This window comes from Leptodactylus fuscus, chromosome 10 (genome assembly GCF_031893055.1).
Source record: "Leptodactylus fuscus isolate aLepFus1 chromosome 10, aLepFus1.hap2, whole genome shotgun sequence".
Classification (NCBI taxonomy): domain Eukaryota; kingdom Metazoa; phylum Chordata; class Amphibia; order Anura; family Leptodactylidae; genus Leptodactylus; species Leptodactylus fuscus.
In genome coordinates this window covers 24,293,349-24,314,741 of record NC_134274.1, presented here as the reverse complement: position 1 = coordinate 24,314,741, position 21,393 = coordinate 24,293,349, and the positions used below count along the sequence as shown (strand labels likewise).

Sequence of the window (21,393 nt, the reverse complement as noted above, 5' to 3'; positions counted from 1 at the left end):
ACGATCTTAATATTTTAAGGGCAGTACAAGCCGCCAAGAACTGAGTGATTTGACTTCTTTGTGGTGTGCCTGGGATGTAATTATTTTCAGGATATTTAAAGGAACTTTTTGAAAACTTTGTGTAAAACTTTTAGGTCGATTTACTTTAAATTTAAATTCTTTCAAAGTGTCGACTCCACAAATGTTCTAGATACATAGGTATATACATGGCCCATAAATTATCGACTAATGCATTTTTTTTCACATCATGCCTATACTGAAATACAAAAATCAAAAACATTTTGACCAGCCTGACCTGGAAATGTGGTCAATGTAAATTTTTTTGGGGAAAGCACCTGTTTTTTTTCGGATTTCCATTTCCTGTGTAATCGATTTCCCCTTTTGTCTACGTCCTATTAGGAATCATCAGCACTTCAGGGATTTGGAAGATAAGTAAGTAACTTGTTGGCGTGGGGCTCAAGACATATCGGATGGTCATGATTACCCAAATATTCATCTACCCTTCACTGTTATGAAAGTGTCTAATACGAGTTACATGAGCAGCACGATACACATTGCAATGGACCAAAGCTATCACATATTTCATCTAAATATGTACCGGTTACTAATTTTTGTTGACATAAAAAACATTGGTAAATCCACTATGGCTCAAACCTTTCTAGGTGGTAATCTGCAACACAAAAAGTTTCCAATATCTATATAGACACCTACACACCATGAAAAGGTCACTGTCTCTTCTGACAAACTTCCGGTGTTCTTAGCAACTATTGCTTAAATTCTTGATGATGAGAATTGGCCTCCAGGATCTCCAATTTTTTTTTTTCCGATAAGATTGCCAGATCTCGATTTTGATTGTTAAAAAAAAAAAATCCAAAAACTCCAGTGATCCATATCAAACCTCCATACAAAGTCTTCAAAAGAATGATGGATGATCACAAGACTATGCTTCCCTGATATCTTGTTTTCCAGAATCGCTAACTTTATAGAGTTGAAACGTTACGGACACTGTCAGATTTAAGTGCCTCTTCAAGATTATCTTTAAAAAAATTGTAAAAGGTCGTAGAAGATGGAGTTGGTTTCTTCTTTGCCCTAACTACTGCGATATGTCTTAATGATGTCTTTGATGAGACGTCTGCAGATAGGACAACAGGCATTGTTCATCTTCTTGAGTTTCAGGCCACATGTGTAGCACAAACACATATGTCCACAGGAGTAGATGACCGTGTCCACCAGGTTCTCGTAACAGATGGTACACTCATCGCTCCAGGATCCTGAGACAGATGGTGAGATCGGTGACTCGGGCATGCTCACTGGGGAGTTTGGAGCTGTTCCTGTATGGGAATTTAGTAGAGAAACATTATGTAGGTTACCATATTAGCCACTAGTATATTTATATAAAGTAGGATTATATTTAGCACAGCAGAATAAGTGGAAATACAGTAAATTAGCATTTTTGAAAGTAGGACAAGAAGAAACTGCCTTATTGTGATGCCCGCTCTGCTCCTCCGATGCACACAGTGTTTCGTGTATAAGCATAGGTCAAACACACAGTGCAACTGTATTAGAGCCTTGAGTGGACGTCCATAGACCAGCACAATTATTCTGACACCTTATTTATACAGGAAACTGTTTACAATTTCATGTATACCAGAAAATCGTTCTAGATGTGAGGCATCTTTAGCACAAGGCCCATATCTGGGGTAACACGGTGGCCGGAGTCTTGGGTTTGAATCCCACCAAGAACATCATCTGCAAGGAGTTTGTATGTTCTCCCTGTGTTTGCGTGGATTTCCCCATTCTACAAAGACATACTGATAGGAAAAAAAAAAGTACATTGTGATCCCTATATAGGGCTCACAATCTACATAAAAAAAAAATATCTATGCCAATTTGTCATTTTATTTTTACTCCTGTGCCACTTTTGTGAAAACTGGGTGGAATAGGGATCAAGACTGAAGGCTTTCATGCATTTTATTGGTGTCTGAGAGGACTCTCTAGATTCAAGTGATCTTCTAGAAGTCCTGGGAAAGTCAGCAAGCTTGAGTATAAATAATTTTTTTAAACTATTATCTTATATTCTAATCTTTCCATATGGAGCAACGAGGGATATGAAACCGACATCTCGGTCTACCTGCAGCGCCACAACGGTGCATTTCCAGTCACATGTTCATTAATAAAAAAAACCACTTCCTATACCGGCTACAGTCCACCCTTTCATTTGTGTACTTACTTTCCGGACCTCCTGTATATCATCTAATGTACTTGTGCGATTATACTGAGGATATAGGATCTGACAACCAGCCTCTGATATAATTCCATATATTTTATGATCACTCTTTGCTCTCCTCAGATATAGATGTCGATGTCTGTCTCTATATGCATTTCTGTCAATATTACAGTGTGAATTTGGCACTCACCATTTATTGAGTTGCACAGGGGTCCTGGACCACTAGAGTTGAGCACAGAATCAGAACTGCCGCTGCACAGAGCTGTGGGGCTGTTTGGTGCAGACGTCGGAGAACTTGGAGTAGACGGCTCTCTGAGGTCAGTGGCCAGTGTGGACCCTGCAAAGAAATGCAGTAGAATTATTATTTAATACTTTTTAGCAGAGCTCTATGGCTATGGTTCTTTTTTATGGATATGTCCTCAATAGATTTATTGCAAGTAACCCTTTAACTTCTCATATTTGTAAAGCCTGTTGGGTATTGAGTACCTTCTATATCAGCCTCCACTTGTTCCAGGACAGGCACAATATTAAGCATAGTATAGTCCCTACTCTATAACATATACATGATGGCTTTGGACTAGTGGTGTTGGCGACCATTGTCACGTAACATATTATATCTTGCCTCTAAATATAGTACCATATCGGAGTGTCGAGAGTCTCATCTGGGCCCAATTGCTAGAATATGTCCTTGCACCTCTACATTGGCCTTAGCGCCTACAGCAAACCCTACCAATGGTCTCTCCAGTAGATGAGTGACAAGGAAGCAGCTCTGTGAGTAATCCCCAGAGGCAGCTGGTCCAGTGAAAACCCATTGAGAACAGTGGGATTATATCAAAGATGACTACACCGACCGTATCTCCATAATCAATTATTACAGAGGGTTATAGATGGAAATAACAACTAGCACTTCCTAATGGACCGTGACAAGTACGATCAGGCTCATCTCATGCTTCAGTATATACGTATGAGGTTTGTCACTGCTGCTGGAAATCATTTTGTCCTTGACTAGAAATATAAAAATTGTGGCGGCACAAAGCAGGCGCCTCCATTTTATATCGAAATGGGGTTATGGTTCATTTTGGTTGCAATGTCATAGTAAAAAATGCATGATGAAAGCCCAGCCTAGACCAAAAAAGTTAGTATTGTTTCTGAAATTAGGCACAGGTGTCCTAGAGACACAGGCTGTGACCTACAGGTACCATTCCTATTGCCCTGTTGCTCTGTCCTTGCAGTAATGTCTGCACCCGTCCTCATAAATATCAATGAAAACTGAGATACTGGATCTTTGTTGGCGTCCTGGTGAGCGCGGCAGTCACATGCTGTCTCGTGTACTGTACATGTCTCTCTTCTACAGCATTCCACGCTACATTATGTTTGTTCACTGCATGCCGCTGCCTGCGACTTCTACTTCCCAGCTCTCGCTTTTAGGTTTATGTAATGTTTTCAGCCTTCATTACCAGCCACTAATATCTATCAGACGTTGTAAATAATATATAGGAAGGCAACTGCATTATTAAAGAGATGCCACCGAGATCTCATATACTACTCAAGGCTGCGTGTTGTTAAGCGTCAGGGTTTTGTCTTTACTTACTGACTTATTATCTCATAACTACTAATGGCTTCATAGTCACAAAAAGGCAATGAATGTAACAATGGCTGGCTGTATAACATGTATAAGTATTGCCTGCGCTATAATCATGTAAACCCCTTTCAGTTCCAGTAGTCTTATAGCACTTGCTATTGGCGCTACACAGGGCGTTATAGGGACTCACTCCTCACCGAAAGGCCCCCAAAAGTACTACATCAGTATTAAAGTTAATGTCACCATAAGTTTATGTATTTGCATAATACATATGCAAATACATGAATAAGTATATGCATTGTTTTACTGACTTGAAAAATGCTATAACTGTGGCTGCATGCAGTCACCTCTAGGTGGGGCTAACTGCGTATGGATTTGTAGAACTGATCCTGCATTAAATGGACACGCTTACCCCTATTCACTTAGTAGGAGATATACAGGCATGTGACCAGGTGAACATTCACTTTCACCCGGCATATTAGTATTCGCTACCCTATGATGTAGTGCAATGAATACTGATTAGTAGTTTGCATATATTTAAAGTTTTATTTTATTTATTTTTCATTAGGTATGATCCAGGTTCTGAACCCAGGATACTCGATTTACTGAGCCCCTAGCTCCACTATTTGCAACAGGAGGTTTTACTCTTACCAAACTTCAGTAGTACTTTTTCCTTACATATATAATTTATTGGTATAGAGAGATAAATCTATGTATGGCAGTACATCGTATGCTTAAGAAATATATTTTTTTAAACATACAAAGGCATTTTGACAGGAAAGGTAGGGAGGGACTGAGGTCACATGGTAGTTCACAATAGTATCTGAAAAGAGACCTTCTGTTTGCACAGTAACCCATGATAGAAAAATGTGGTTAGACTGTGATTGTGTGACTTATTAAAGAAGGTGAAAGAAGAATAAGGAGTACAGTAGACAGCTATTGTAGGGTTTGCAGTTCAGTGATGTTTCTTAAGCTCATTGAGTGTCCCTTTTAAACTCAAGTGCAACAGAATGCAATAACAATATATTAAGACGTGCAGGTTAAGGTGTCTTTGTTAGGCTGTTTTGAAACATTTTTGGCTTAAACTTTAAAGGAAACCTATACAGAGGTTTGTCAGTGTGAAGTAGTGGTTTAGTGCCTCAGATCTGCCTATGGTGTATCTGTCCATCTTATTGGACTACCTTTTACCCCACTGCATGCACAGAGAAGCCAGGGTATACTGAACGTGTGTCCCTACCTTTAACAACTTTGTAGAGGACAGGCTTACTGTAAGCCAATTTAGGACACAATACTGGAGTATTCATTTATTTACCTGATCCTGGGGATGCTTTCGATGGATCCTCCTCAGGTTGCTACCCCGTCCTCCTTTCCTGTTATCACAGGTAATTTATTGTAGGAGGAGAAGCGGACGATGCCTCTTATCACATGGAGGTTGTGAAGCCTTGGGTCCATCACACTAACCTGGTCCCAGGGATGCTTAAGTAACACTTCTGCAGACTACCCCTTTAATAGTTCAAAACCTCCTGCCTAGTTCCCTTTAGTAATTTTGTTGAAAATATATTTGCCCCTCCAACTTTTCACATGTTTATTATTTATTATGTTTACTTATATAGCGCCATCATAATCCGCAGCGCTGTACAGATATTGTCAGTCACGGTCCCATATAGGGCTCACAATCTACATTCCCTATCAGTATGTCTTTGGTGTGTGGGAGGAAACCAGAGTACCCGGAAGAAATCCACGCAAACACGGGGAGAACATACAAACCCCTTGCAGATGTTGCCCTTGGCAGGATTTGAACCTAGGACTCCAGTGCTGCAAGGCTGCAGTGCTAACCACTGAGCCACCGTGATTGAAAAATGGCAAAAGGAAATAATGTTGGAAATTACTTATTTGTATAATGCCACAAATTGCTATACAAATCCCCCCTATGAGTTTTCCTTGAAATTTAATACATAGCTTTACCTTTTAGATTTTACAATTTTCAAAACAAGGCTCTTACCTAATATACGTATCTGCATGATGGCGCCATGTAGACCAAAGAACATCCACAAAGGCTGAGAACAGTCCACGCAGACCTGCATTCCAGTACTGACACCATTATGACTCAAGTGTAGTTCACCTTCTGTGTTTATCACAAACCCCAAGATGTCTCCACTCTGAAGAGGAACCTGCACTCGACACACGGCCCAGAACTCCTTCCTGTCGACCAATGACTCTGGGTTATATGGAAGGTCACTTGGTCTCAAAGTGCTGGGATCACAAGACGTCACTCCATAAGACAGACTACCGGACCTTGAGGAATTGGATTTGTTTATCTTCACAAAGATGGTTTCATTTATTCTAAGTGATCTATTAGTGAATACTAAAGTCCGTTCTTCTCGAGCGTGCTCCAGCCTGGCCACAGTTTGGTCATCTAAAGTCTTGATATGGGCCCCTCGGAGCTGATGAAAGCGGAGATCACTCTCCAACTGTGACGGAAGTAAGTGGGAATGCTGTGAGTTGAGAGAGTTCTGTGGAATAGGACACATTGCTGTCATGGACTGAAAGTTTTCTTCCTGTAAATTCAGGTCACACAAGCTGACGGACAAGCGAGTATCTTCTGTTTCTCTTCGTAGGGATGGACGGGGGATGGCGGTGAAAGATCTTGGCCGAACACAGTCAGGTGGGATGATCTCACTATCTGTAGATACAAAACAAAAATCAGAATTAGAAGATTATATATAAACATTTGTGAAATGCAAAGATGCATACATGTATATGGAGAATGCTAAAGGGAACACATTGGGCTCAAACCTCTGTGTCATACTAGCGCTTGCGCAACGGTGACCTTAGGATTCAAAGATCTAAGAATCCCACCAAGGGATGGCATGCAGTGAAGCTATAGTCAGTATGCCTCATGTCACTGGCCATGTGCCACGTTTGTGCAGTGGTACTGACCATTGCTTCACTGTGTGCAATGCGCATGCGCCAGAGTGGGCAGTGGGCTCATCTTATCAGACACTGTGGGGATCACCAGAAGGGGGAGGCAGTGAGATGTAATTTATAGTTTGCTTTCACTGTGTATGGAGAAGGTATTTTTGACTAGTAGAAGAGATGTAGTAAAACTGAGCAGAATCTATATATATCAGTGAATTTTTATATATTGTTGATGGATTTTATAGTGTTACACACATAGATTGTTCTTCGACACTTTGTAACTTTGCATTACGGACATTAGATAATGTTTTCTGAAATGAATCTAACAGGAACATTCACAGAGTTACTTTAGTAGCGCTGAAAACTGGCAAACTACTAAACTGAAATTGGAGACTAGAAGTTGGTCTCTTCTAACCAGACACTCTCCAGATAAGAGCCAGGTATGTTACATGCTCAGTTAAATGCTGTCTGCTTAATGTGGAGCTGAACATGAGCCCCGCAGCTCTGGATATAAGAATGTTCCTAGAACGTAATCTTAAATCTCACTATGTTCTGTTTTATTAGTGTCTGGCGGGTTTCTTGCTCTGTCCCCGGGATCTCCTTCGTGCTAAATTTTCAACTTGAGGACCTCACATTTTTACTGATGACTAAGCAGTAAAGTGACTGTAACATAAACACAAGGGAAAGTGGAGAGTGTCCAGATGCTGGACTCTAATATCCGTCATCTATAGGAGCACACAGTTAAAGGGGATGTCCACTTGCAGATAACCTACTGCCCATTTCAAGCATCCTATGTTTCCTGCTGTTATGAATTTACAACATCCTATTATGCTACAGTAGAACAATAAATTCTATCAGCTTTAACCACCTTTAAAGGGGTTGTCCAGGAATATCAAGTTTAATACAGGAGGTAGAAAATAAAAATGCACCGTTACCTGAATCCTTCTCTCCGTTCCTGCGCCGTTCTGGCTTACACCTCCACTACCCTGTATACAGAGTGGCTGTGATTCCATCAATGTAACTTTACCGCTTACTTCACTGTGTGCAATGCGCATGCGCATCCCAGTGTATACAAACAGAGTAGGTGAGGGGACGGCTCGCCCGAAGCAAGAATAGAGGGGAGGAGCCACAAAAGTATCAGTGCATTTTTATTTTCTAAGGCTGGGTTCACATTTGTCTTGTGGTCTCTGCTGGTAATGAGTTTCTGGGATCCGTCGAAAGATCATAAAAATGGATTAGAACGGGTTGTTGATTCCAATGGGTTTTTAAAGGCCTCCGCCAATGTGCACTTGGTGCGTATCCGCCGTATAGCCGCTCTTCTGGACAGAGACAAAAGTCAGACTTGCAGCACTTTTGCTCCATCCAAAAAATAAGCATACACGACAGACAGCGACAAATCTGTTTTTTTGTTTCTTAAGGGTCCATTCACCTGGAGTAACGTGCCGCGTGATGTGGCACATACACTCACCGGCCACTTTATTAGGTACACCATGCTAGTAACGGGTTGGACCCCCTTTTGCCTTCAGAACTGCCTCAATTCTTCGTGGCATAGATTCAACAAGGTGCTGGAAGCATTCCTCAGAGATTTTGGTCCATATTGACATGATGGCATCACACAGTTGCCGCAGATTTGTCGGCTGCACATCCATGATGCGAATCTCCCGTTCCACCACATCCAAAAGATGCTCTATTGGATTGAGATCTGGTGACTGTGGAGGCCATTGGAGTACAGTGAACTCATTGTCATGTTCAAGAAACCAGTCTGAGATGATTCCAGCTTTATGACATGGCATTGCATTATCCTGCTGAATGTAGCCATCAGATGTTGGGTACATTGTGGTCATAAAGGGATGGACATGGTCAGCAACAATACTCAGGTAGGCTTTGGCGTTGCAACGATGCTCAATTGGTACCAAGGGGCCCAAAGAGTGCCAAGAAAATATTCCCCACACCATGACACCACCAACACCAGCCTGAACCGTTGATACAAGGCAGGATGGATCCATGCTGTCATGTTGTTGACACCAAATTCTGACCCTACCATCTGAATGTTGCAGCAGAAATCGAGACTCATCAGACCAGGCAATGTTTTTCCAATCTTCAATTGTCCAATTTCGATGAGCTTGTGCAAATTGTAGCCTCAGTTTCCTGTTCTTAGCTGAAAGGAGTGGCACCCGGTTTGGTCTTCTGCTGCTGTAGCCCATCTGCCTCAAAGTTCGACGTACTGTGCGTTCAGAGATGCTCTTCTGGCTACCTTGGTTGTAACGGGTGGCTATTTGAGTCACTGTTGCCTTTCAATCAGCTCGAACCAGTCTGGCCATTCTCCTCTGACCTCTGGCATCAACAACGCATTTCCGCCCACAGAACTGCTGCTCACTGGATGTTTTTTCTTTTTCGGACCATTCTCTGTAAACCCTAGAGATGGTTGTGCGTGAAAATCCCAGTAGATCAGCAGTTTCTGAAATACTCAGACCAGCCCTTCTGGCACCAACAACCATGCCACGTTCAAAGGCACTCAAATCACCTTTCTTCCCCATACTGATGCTCGGTTTGAACTGCAGGAGATTGTCTTGACCATGTCTACATGCCTAAATGCACTGAGTTGCCGCCATGTGATTGGCTGATTAGAAATTAAGTGTTAACGAGCAGTTGGACAGGTGTACCTAATAAAGTGGCCGGTGAGTGTATATGGCGTGTGAGATGTTGCAAAATCACGGCCGCAAAATAACGCGGCGTATACGATCCCGGCTCCCATTGAAATCAATGGGAGCTTTTACGGCGTGCAAAGTCTCACATGCCGTATATGAGCTACATCACGCGGCACGTTACTCCGTGTGAATGGACCCTAACATTGAGGTCTATGGTAGGCGGACACACGGATTACCAATGGATAGTAATTTGTTTGTGTCTGTTTTGCAATCTGTTTTCATTTTTCTTTGCTCATGCTCAAAGTAAAGACAAAAAATGGATCTGCCAAAAACAGACACTTTTTGATGGATATCCATTGACTAATCCATCGAAAAAGAAGGATTATTGTATGTGCTGTGTAACACTTTGCGTCCATTTTTTGATGACTATTTTTTTTTTTTTAGACTGATTCCCAGCGGGCGGCTACCCGACACGTAACCCTCTCCATTACAGAGCTCTGTAGTGCTCCTCTTGTGATCTGTACTTGGCCATAGTAAAGGGTTGATTTCCTCAACTCAATCTCTGGACGTTAAGTATATGCTTCTTGTAAAGATATTAGTGTATAATCAATTAAAGATCCACGTGTCTTCTGCAAAGGTTGGCGAGCTCGAGCTCTATAAGAGATGCTGACTGGCATTGAAGAGTCTTGTTAATTTGTTTACTAGCTAGAATGAATGCAAACTCTACTCATGGCGTCTATAAAAAGATCTCAGTCAGGGGCCATTTAACTCCATTTAATCATGTACTGTCTTCAAAGCCGAATAAAGAGGCTATTTATTACATGGAGCGGATCCATGCAGCTATATTACTCTGAACTGCTTCTATTCTTACCCATGAAATGTCAGACTCCACACTACAGAAAGACCAGCACCAGAAATAAGTACAGCATTTCAGCGACTATTCTCTGGCTAGGAGAAAGCGACTTCAATGCTTGGACAATGGGACAAAGGTCATTTGGGCAACCCATCAATGCAGCCCGATCCCAAATATAAAAGATGCCTTCGTATATTATTCATGGACACTAAGCTAGCACTAAGGAGAGTGACCTCAGGCTAGACGTGTCCATATATGATTTATATGGCCGATTTCCTGCGAGCATTTTCATATTTAACTAAGGAAGTTATTTGTCTGATTAAGAGACTGTCCACTTTGCACAACCCCACCTAGTATGAAGTAGATACGTTATACTTCCATCATATAGGACAGTAGAAATATGGGGACAGATGACCCACTTTCTAATAACATTTTACCTTTGCTATTTTCTACTATACTTTGGGTATAAATTTCTGCCAAATAGTTTTCAAGATCTTTGCTTTGGCAGACAATGTAAGCTGGGCAGTGATTAGATGACAAACCAGTAAATGTTCATTTATCGTCTAAACACAACTTTTTGCTAGCCAAAAAAAAATTGGCAGCACATCCCCCGTGTAATAAGTGGATAATCCAACCCCTACGGGGACAAAACAACTGTATAAATGATTGTTTATCTCAATAGAGGTTTTCATCCGGCTGTGTAACAATGGTGAGCAATGTGAGCAATGCTCAGCATCGGCCCAAGTGTTATCCCCACATCTAACCACTTCATGGGTGAAGCCTCCATGCCCTATTCCCTCTCTTTCAGGTACCTATGGGAATCATTGTTTGTGGCCCCCACAGTCTACTAGGAGGACAATAGACCATGTGGTCACCAAAACAGGAGACAAATGTCATATGATAGATAAATTGATAGACAGAAGAGGGTGTTACATAGAAAAATGATTGCAGTCATTGTTTCAGTACATGGCATGTTAGATCTGTCATCTATAGCAGCTTAGACTTTAGTTACAGCAATGCTGATAATGGTTACAGGAGAACTAAGCCTCGAACTCTAACAGTTACATAGTAGATGAGGTTGGATGAAGATACCAGTCCATCAAGTCCAACTTATAACAAACATATCTTGGTAGTACTTCTCTTAATCTCAGTCTTTCCATTAATACTAGATTTTGGCTCATATCGCAATTAAAACTAAGACACAAAGTAGTTTTCTGTGTGTGTCAATGTTGTCCCTCCACCTCTCCACCATCATGTGTCTGGTTGTAAGACAACTGGCTGTAGCAGGAGCCTCCCTCTCCCTGTCTGCAGTAGGACACAAAGATTGTTATGGGGTAACTGAGTCTGTCAGGGTTTTGCTGGGCAATCTGTTATCTGGCTGTAAAAGCCTTCACATGTGTTTTCTGCAGTTTATGGCCTCATTATAGATGAAGCACATTACATATCATTCTTAGGCAAGGGGCAATATAGAGCAGTCTGCCCTCCTCCCCCATCCATTATTACTACTACTGGTCTCTTCACATGCAGTTTTACTAACATGAACAACTGTAAAATAGCAAACAGATATAAAATCCCAAAAGAATATGATATAGGAGATTCAAGGACACTGGACTGCAAATCCAGGTTATGATGCATCTAAAAAGATCCACGACACAGAGAGTGAAATCTCAGCACAACTGAAAAGCTGCTTGATGTCTATGACTAACATTCCATCAACCATAACGCAAGCAGCTAGTCAGAAGTACATAGATTCTCCTTATAGCAGATGGTGATGGATACAGCAGGTGGTCTTTTATACTAACAGTTACAGGAGGCAACGCCACCTGCTGGATCCATACTAGGCAGCAACTGATTTTACCCATTCCATTCTAGCATCTAACATTAAGAGAGACTTGTCCTTCCCACTTCACTTCTGGTGTATTGTCTTGAGCCTGCTCATTTCTATAGACAGAACTTCCCTAATAACAGGGAGTGAATGGCAAATTAGCAAGAAGGGAGACACCTTGTGGCAGACACCTTAAAGAAGCTTTTTTTTTTTGGTAGAAAATATTTATAAATTACATTTTAGTCCAAAATCACATGCACTATTACATGAGGCTAAGTTGAGTAAGCTTAAGTCTAAGTATCTAGTGACCACTTAAAGGAAATCTGTCACCAGAAATTAGGTTTTTCAATTTTTTCATGCTATGTATATTTAATCTTAAAATTCCTGCAGTTCTAACTTTGTCCACTAGGCCATATAATATGCTGACGCATCAGTCACCTCACTTATCAGCACACTGATGATCATAGCTATCCTGTATATGTAGATAAGACACAGAATCCGCCAGTCACATAAGATGAGGTCACAGCTTATTTACCCCCTCTGTGTGCAATCATCTTTGCTAAGGTCACAGAGAATGCCTAGAAAACTCTCCCATACAAGTGAATTGGATCTGCTCCTAGCCAATGTGTCTATGGCCCATAGTCTTTCTATAGGAAACAGGAATGTTTTAAGCTTAGTGGTAAAAGTTGGAATTGCAAGTTTTATATTAGGAGTTTCTTTTTAAATATAGATATTAATATGGAAAACTAAAAACATCCCCAAAAATTCTTAAAAAAAAATAAGTTTAGCATAAAAATGTGATTGAAAAAAAGTTCATTTCCTGGCGACACATTCTCTTTAAGGTCCAAACTCAAGTCACTAAAAATCCAGGTACAGTCCTTGTGATTCTACTGGACGGTATGCCTAAAGCATTGCCTACGCACTGAATTGTTTGCAGTTTTGTGTGTGCCTCATACTGTACGTGTCGAGCAGTTGGAGCCGGGTACAGTCACACTTTTTACTCCTTTCTATACAGTTTTCCTGCTGCTGATAAGCCCAATCATTAATAAATGTCAAGGAGACCTGCTTATAGGGAACAAACCCATTATAAAATAAAATGTGCCTCTTTGCAGATAATCCCAGCAATACAAATTATTTGCTGTTCATCGGAAACATCTGTTCTCGTCGCCAGTGTCCACGCTCACAGACAGAGAGAATGCCATGCTTTAAATGTGGAGACAAAGGCCCGGCAGCTGAGGGTCAGGCCTGGAAGATAAACATGTACCTTTTGTTGGCATTTAAGTGGTTTCTAAGAGACAGACTCCCACCACCTTTGTCACTGTGAAACACACACTTGGAAGGCTGTTTCCATGGCTATGCACGTACATGATGAGATTGAGATTTTCATCCCTCCCATCCAGAGCTCTAAATTTTCCACTGTCGTTCTCCTGAGCCACGTGCTTGGTCCTGAATATCCACGCCTGCAGCATCTGCCGCCCTGGGCTCACAGGTGCAAACTGGATTTTGCATACTGTTTACTTACTTATCCCTTTGGGATTTTTTTATGTGTATATTTATATACAAACACACACTGGGGAACACCCCTGACATTTATGTTGCCAAAAAAAGACTAGACGGCTACTACCAGACATGGATGGAGCCATTTATGGGCTTGTTCACATCTGCGCCCGGGACTCCGTTTTGCAGTTTTCCGTTTTCTGCACAAAACAGGGCATGAGACGGAAAGCTGCAGGACACTTTAATACCCATTCATTTGAGCGTTTTATGCTCTCCACAGCGAAACCGTTTTTTTTTAAACGGACACAGAGTCGGACATGCAGTACTCTGTGTCCAATTTGAAAAAAACAATTTTGTTGCGGAGAGCATAAAACGCTCACCGGCGCTCACGGCCGGTCTCAGCATGACAGGTTTCCGTCTTCTGCATGCAGTAGACGGAAACCTGAGAACGGAGAGCCGAACACTAGTGTGAACCCAGCGTTATCTGTATTGGTTTGTACTTTACTACTGGATTTGTTTGGAAGATTTACTAAGTATTTGTGAAATAAAAATCAATATCAAAATTCCCAAAGTACTATTGTAAATCTCTGTTCTAAAGTCATTTATAACTATAGGATTTCTGCATGTTCATGTGCCATTTTTTATAGTTATAATCTGATTTTTTTTTCTGCTATATTAACATTAAATAAACTATATGATCCGATAATATAGTGGGTCTGTGCAAGTTGTCCAACGATTGGCCAAAAATGGCTGATCATGCCAAGCACGGGGATTTTTAGGCCACATCCACCCAACAATATCTAGAAATTCTGATCTGTTTTCAGCAGACATAAGTCTGACGCCAACCAGCCCCGAATATGTCCGTGTGCTATTCCAGTGTGCTATCTGTGTTTTTGTAACCAGCCAAGCATTTTTCTTCAACCACTGCAGGGAAAATTCACTATTACAATGATGGTGGGAGATAAGCCATGCTCAGCTCATAGAGAAGGCATATAAAATGGAGTTGATATCTTGGCCCCAACAACTATCCGACAAGAATTTCAAACATGGCCAATTTCTTTAATAAAGTTTCTAATTCATTCCCTTACAGATTTTTGGAACACACTGAACTGCCCCATGCAATATTACTATAGTATTATACAAACCATGGCCGGGGCATCTATATTATTAGGAGCGTGGAGAAGGATGTTCTATATGAATATGGTGCACACTTGTGTACTGTATACAACTCCCTATATGCTATGTAATAATCTTCTTGCATTATATATCCAGTACAAATAATGTCTTAGATAATGGCAGTAATGATGTACAAAGAAGCAGTAAATATCACAATCTGTCAGATGCTCAGTCCATCGCTGTCCCATGCGGCTTCCTGTCTGCAGGCTTTTTGTTATTACTTATTAATGAACATTTGCAGTATTTTCATGGCCAATCTAATTTGTATGGCCAGCTTTGGGCAATAAATTTAGCAAGGGGGCGAAAATGTTATGAGATAAATGAAAAATAGCATTATTAACCTGCTTACAGACTGATGTAATGCATACCCATGTGACTGCTGAAGCCCAAGCACAGACCTCGGGTGGGTATACGACATCACAGAAGTGGGTGGTAGAGGACTGAAGACCCTTGGGAACATGCGCCAGGTACCTTAGAGAGCTCAGTTGAGGTGATGACAGGTGAATATTATTGTATTTTATTTTACTGCAGCTTCCTGGGTCTCTTCTTATTACACTCTGGGGTCTCAAGAGACCATGAAGGATAATAGTGGTTTGTGGGTGATGGACCCCAAAGATTTTTTGGAAAATCTTTGCAGCCAAGGAAATAGAGAGCACTGCGGAAGTGAGTGAATAGACAGACAAGTAATGCGTCTTTTATTGGAATCACCCTTGGCTCATTTTTTTTTTCCTATCTCAGAAACCCCCTTCACTGGTACTACGGTAGTTGTTACATTTCTGTTTGGGAAAACTGAAAATCTCCTTCATATTTACATTATATGCTGTGAAGTTGCCCAGATAATCCAGCCTGCGTGGATATGGTTTATTGCCAGCACATACAGTATAAGAATCTTCTATATAAACAGCTGTCCCCGAGCGAGTCTTATTATATTTGTGAGTATTGAGCAGAGTAATCACATCATTATTCACATATGGCGGGAATAAATAGCCCAGATACTGAGCGCTCGCTGCAGAATATAAACCTCCAGAAAATAAAAGTCTATGTCTCCAAGATATGGCGTAATAAAGAAGCAGGGATCCCAAGCTTGGAGTGGCGGGACTCCTGTATATCCGCTTAGATATCATTATACTAATAGGTTGGCCTTACAGGTAATGTAGCCCCCCATGACTTGCCCATTTGATGGATGCCAAGCTAAGCCAAAGTGTCTGCTAATTTTAATAGTGAAGAATAAAAGGCCAAAGTCAGTTCTGCTAACAGCAGCTTATTGTCTGGGGAATGTTGGGGACATTAAAGTGTCCTCATAAGAGTATGTTGCAGAGTTCCAAATTAGATAATTAATTAACAGGCCAAGATGAACTGCAGCCATTTCTCTTTAAGCCTGGAGAACTAATTGAAGACACGAGATGGTAGTGTATCAAAAGAGTTCTGCTTTATTATAAGAAAAAGGTAGTTTAAATACATTACAGACAAAGAGCTGGCTTGGCTATTCTAATCAGGTACAACATAATTGGTTATAGAGATATAAGACAAGCCTGGCACATGGCTATTGGCTGAGGCTCATTATAATTTTCCACACTGGGGTGGACTTTCCCATGAAACAAAGAAGGATTCAAATACTTATGTGTGAGCTAACATCCCAGACTATCTATATGTATATATCATGGCAAAAGAGATAAGATGACATGTTCCATAGACCCTGTGTCTATACACTCTAAGTGACCTTCATATACCATAAAATATGACAGAGTGCCCAGATACCATAAGATTAATACTTTTGTTGGTTATGTGTCCATGTAAGGGTGTGATGTAGTAAACTGTCAGTAACTAACTTTGGTCAGTAGGTGGCAGCAAATTAATAAATGCCCATAGGGAATTAATGCAATTAATTCTTCAGAATGTAAATATTGTTCGAGGTTGCAAACTCTGATTACAGATAATTACTGGGACATTTTGGACTCCTACAAGCCTGGCAGTGTGCTGGGATTGCAGTTTTGATACCTTGCACTGGAGATAGTCATCTGCATCATCCATTACCAGGAAACAGGAAGTAGAGTTCTGTGGAGAGAAGGGTCCTGGCTGGAGGTGATGTGCTGAGGGGACAGTGGAGACCTGACATGCTGGAAGGCAGCCTGTGCTCTGCTGGATGGAAGAACTGCCATGCTGGCTGTGGACTGAGTCTGGAGACACAGAGTCTGTGGTGCTACTTTTGGGACTGAGTCTGGAAAGCTCTGAAGCTCAGAAGGTAAAGGAGACCACATGAGAGGAAGGCCTCAAGGACTTGTAAGTACGGCTTGGCCGCGTCCACGTGTTCCACGTGGTGATATATAAGGGACTCTTACGCTGACACCTTATCATCTGGGAAATTGGCCTGTCTGTTAAGTGGAGAGCTGGAGCATAGGATATAACTGTACTTTTATGTGAAGACCCCATTTCACTGTGGATTACAAATAGTATTGCGCAATACTTAGGGTGCACCCCAACGAGGGACCGATCCAGGAGAACCGTGTTCTTAAAGGACTTGTATCTGGTACCTGTTAAGTAACTGTGGGAACTAGGAGTATAGTGTTAGTTTGCTGCAATATTCTGTTGCATATTAGTTTGTATTTCTTCTCTGTTTATACCGTGTTATATGTTTTCCCAGATCGCTATTCTGTGACTTATTCAGTAAACTTTGTCCTGGGGATTAAAACACTGTGTGCGTCTGTGTGGCATCGTGTACCTGCTGAACCTGTGGGCCCAGCCCTTGGTCCTCTTTCATCCATACATCATGTAAAGGAGGTAAGAGATATACAAAGTCAGCTGTATCTTCTCAAAATGAGGCCCTTGAGAGATAATGATTAGCAACCTCTGCATTAACGTTCATTATCACATTCCTTAAAGTCTAACAAAGGGCCTCCTTGACTTAAGCAGAAAAATCAGTTTATATGTGAAAGAGCACAAGATGGCTGCCAAAATACAAAGATGGAGGACTTAACTCCAGGAACAAAGGATTGGAAATCCAACCTCACCTAGTATTTGTCATCTTGGCACTGGCAAGTGCCTCCCATACACACGGTATTAAACTATCAGCTGGTCACCCCCATTGCCCGAATTTAACCCAATGTGTATGGCGCAGCTAATGGCTATGCACAGAAACACCTAGGGACCAACCATGAAAGTTGGTATGTATTATATATTATTCTCTATATGAGTATTACCCTCTATAGACAAACTGGTAAGGAGAACGTGAAACTAATGGTGTTTGACATTAGTTCCGCTTTCTTGCTGGATCATAAAGTATGTCCTTCTCAGAAAACCATGTTATGCTATGCTTTAATAGTTCTCTTTATTGGGTTGCGTTACAACGTATAGTTTCTTAAAATTGGACAATTGTGAATAGTTTTGAAACAATTCTGCATTATGTAATAGTCATAGGATGTAACCATATTACACAATGGCCGTCACATATGGATTTCATTATACATGTCAGGTATACACAGGTCAGATATCTTGTACAGTATCAGTTTTACATTACTCACCAGTCATATTTAGCTTATGCTACAGCATGGTCAATATACAGTGACAAGATGGTATCATTGTATCTACCGGTGTTCGAGGCTTATACTGCCAGGGACGGGTAACCTATTACATGCCATGAGGAAGGGACGATTTGAGGTCCCGAAATGCGTAGCTGTTCTATGCTGTGTCATCTGCTAACACCCTCGGATAGCCTGTAATGGCATTTACTATGAAGTAATAAAAGTTTAATTTTACTTTTCCTGCCTGGCGGATGCTGGATTCCTTCATTCGTGTACTTCTATGGTTAATGCTGGCAGAGTCCGCCTTCATCCGTGCAACCCCGGAGGAAACCCAGATTCAAGGGTGAGCTGGGTTTGCTTTCTAAGTGTGTTAACCTATTACATATCACAATATATAGGATTTACATAGTTGGTGATGGAGAACTGCTTTGTGCTCTACAGTAACTTGTTCAATGACACCACTCAGACATCAAACCTGTTTATTATACAATTGTGCAAAAGTTTCAGGCAGCTTTGGAACAGAAAGATTGGAGCAAGCCTACATCCACAAAAGATCTGTGCCTAGTTCTCCAAGATGGCGGGAACAATGTCCCTGCCAAGTTCCTTCAAAACTTTTTGTACAGAACAGTACGATGATGACGTTTCAAACCATTGGACCAAATCTAGGGCAACCTGTAGGTATATCCAGTTTGGTTGAGACACATGTGGGTCTTTGTATGAACCTGACAAATGACTGGACATGCAATAAAGTGTTAATCCAGTTATTTGTCCAGGAATGTTACTGTTCCTGGTACCCAATAAACCCACAGAACTCTCCGCACTCAGGACTTTCCCTCTGATCATAAGATAAAAAATACCATTTACTTTCAAAGAAATGTCCTGTTGTGAAGTAGAAATCTGATCTCCAAGATGTTATGAAATCTTTCTAGTATCGGTTGTCTAAACAAGTGAAACAACATGTCACTCTCAATACAAGGACTTTCAGAGAGGAAGGACCCGACTTATAATAATGTTCACATTAAACAGATTGTAAACGTAATCTGATTTCCAATAAATGGTTCTGCTGAGCACTTTATTCCAGTTTTACGAGGCAGAATCCTGTGTATTTGCCAGAGCGTCCTCACTATATTCTACACTCTAGAAAGCGTGCATTACTGGTATCCACCCCAAAATGCTGAACCAGGACTATCTTGGGCGGGGGGACATGGGAATTGTTACAATCAGGGATGAGAATCTCTAAGATTGCCTCTATTGCAGATAAAGAGTTACCCAAACTCAAGTCTACAATACAGACTACATGCAATAGCATAACAACATGCAAAACAATGCTGTAAAGTTATATCCCTAAATGCCACCATTAAGTCCAAATAACAGAGCTTCAGTATAGAACACCAAATTAAAATTCTCATTGAGCCCTAATAATACCATCATGCCATCATGCAGCACTTATATAAGATAGTATAATGCCAAGTCTTCATACCAAGCACCAGACCCTGCTGTGAATGATGCCCATATGCTTCCTACATAGACACTGCTGTTGGCACAGTATGTACGCAGTTAGTGGCCACTCTGTCCTATGTCACATTACATATATGGGACTATACTATGTAGTGTGACTATATATAATCACAATGTATGGTAATATATAAGAACATGCTATGTGGCACTAGATGCTACTGTATTAATGCCTTATTAAAGGGGTTATCCAGTTTCTAGTATTGATGCCCTATCCGTGACTGTTTGCAATAAACAAGGGTTTACGTACATGTGAAGCATAAATGACATCACAATGACATGAAGCATAAATGACAGCAGTGGAATATAAGGGATCAGACAGACAGTGGCAGAATGCATTTTCCTATAAGACTTGCTTGCTGTATATATCCAGTATACACCCATTGGTTCATACACTGTATACAAAAAAGCATTGCATTGAGATCACCAGTACTGTAGGTAACAACTCGTGACTGATAACATTTGATTCTATGGCTTAGAGACTTTACTGGATCAAGGAAGACAAAATACATTAAATAAATGTAAGATTAATAATGAAGTCGAACCCAACAATAAAAGGAGTAGAGATCAGGAAATCTCATCTTGCCTGTAAACAGTAATTCTGGCAGATATTTACTTTTTCAGATCTTTACACCATTGTTCTGTACATACAGTCACTCTTAAAGGGATTTTCCTATCTGGGAAAGTTATCTCATAGCCACAGGATAGGATGTAACTTGAAGATTGGTGGGTCCGACTACTCAGACTCCCACCGACTGAATGGCCAAGGCATGTAATATGCGGATGGGCTGGTGTACCACAGTGAGAGCTGCTCTCTGTGGATCAACACTATAAGCTAACAGGTGTGTTATAAGGGTCAGGGTCGATATGGTACAGAAGGCTGTCTATTATACTATCGATCACCAATCCTAACTTGTATTCCCCATCAAATTAGAATCTCTACAGCAACTTTTCTTAGAGCTCTGTGTTATGTTGTTCCTCTGTTACTCCTGCTGTACTCCTGTGTTGGTGTCCCTACACAATCTGACATTGGCTGTACTGGTTGGACATTGTTTATGGACAATGTCGCTGACTGCTAACACTCAGTTGTCAATACAGTATGTTATTTCACGGGAAATGCAAATGAATGAGACTGACTTGCAATATCACCACATTGTTTTTTAGCCAGGTAAGTTGACATGTATCGTACATTCTGAGGAAAAACATGAACGCATTTCATACTATCATTATTATATCTTGTGACTTGAGGAACCAATTGCGACTATTAGATGAACAGGTAGAATTCTGTCTACTTCAAATTTAGTTCGAAAAAGTCTTTGTTTTTCCTCGGAATGTACGATACATGTGAACTTACCTGGCTATAAAACAATGTGTTGTATTTTATTATATTTATTGCCCCACATTCAGACAGGTCATGTTGATGCGGTTTCCTCTTTACAGGAGGATACAACAGTACAATATTATAATACTCATATCTGATAAAGTGGCTTTGTTTCCACATGCGTCAGTTTGAACAGATGCTGGCTCAAGCTATAACATTGCTACTAATGTTTGGATTTAAAAAAATACAATAGGGTCTGGCTTTTGAACAACTTTATTTAAACAATGTTGATTAGTGAAAAGCGTTGAAATT

At 40.9% G+C, this 21,393-nt stretch overlaps 1 protein-coding gene across 2 annotated transcripts in view; it reads right to left on the bottom strand.

The window, feature by feature from the left end:
- Positions 1 to 867: 867 nt before the first annotated feature.
- NEURL1 (neuralized E3 ubiquitin protein ligase 1) overlaps positions 868 to 21,393 on the bottom strand; it is a 164,166-nt gene continuing 143,640 nt past the window's right edge. For both annotated transcript variants that reach the window (XM_075257525.1, XM_075257526.1), the window contains exons 4-6: positions 5,812 to 6,492; positions 2,418 to 2,564; positions 868 to 1,331 (exon numbers count right to left, since the gene is read on the bottom strand). In XM_075257525.1, coding sequence (XP_075113626.1) covers positions 1,090 to 1,331; positions 2,418 to 2,564; positions 5,812 to 6,492 — 1,070 coding nt within the window. In that variant the 3' untranslated portion in view covers positions 868 to 1,089. The remainder of the gene's footprint in view (positions 1,332 to 2,417; positions 2,565 to 5,811; positions 6,493 to 21,393) is intronic.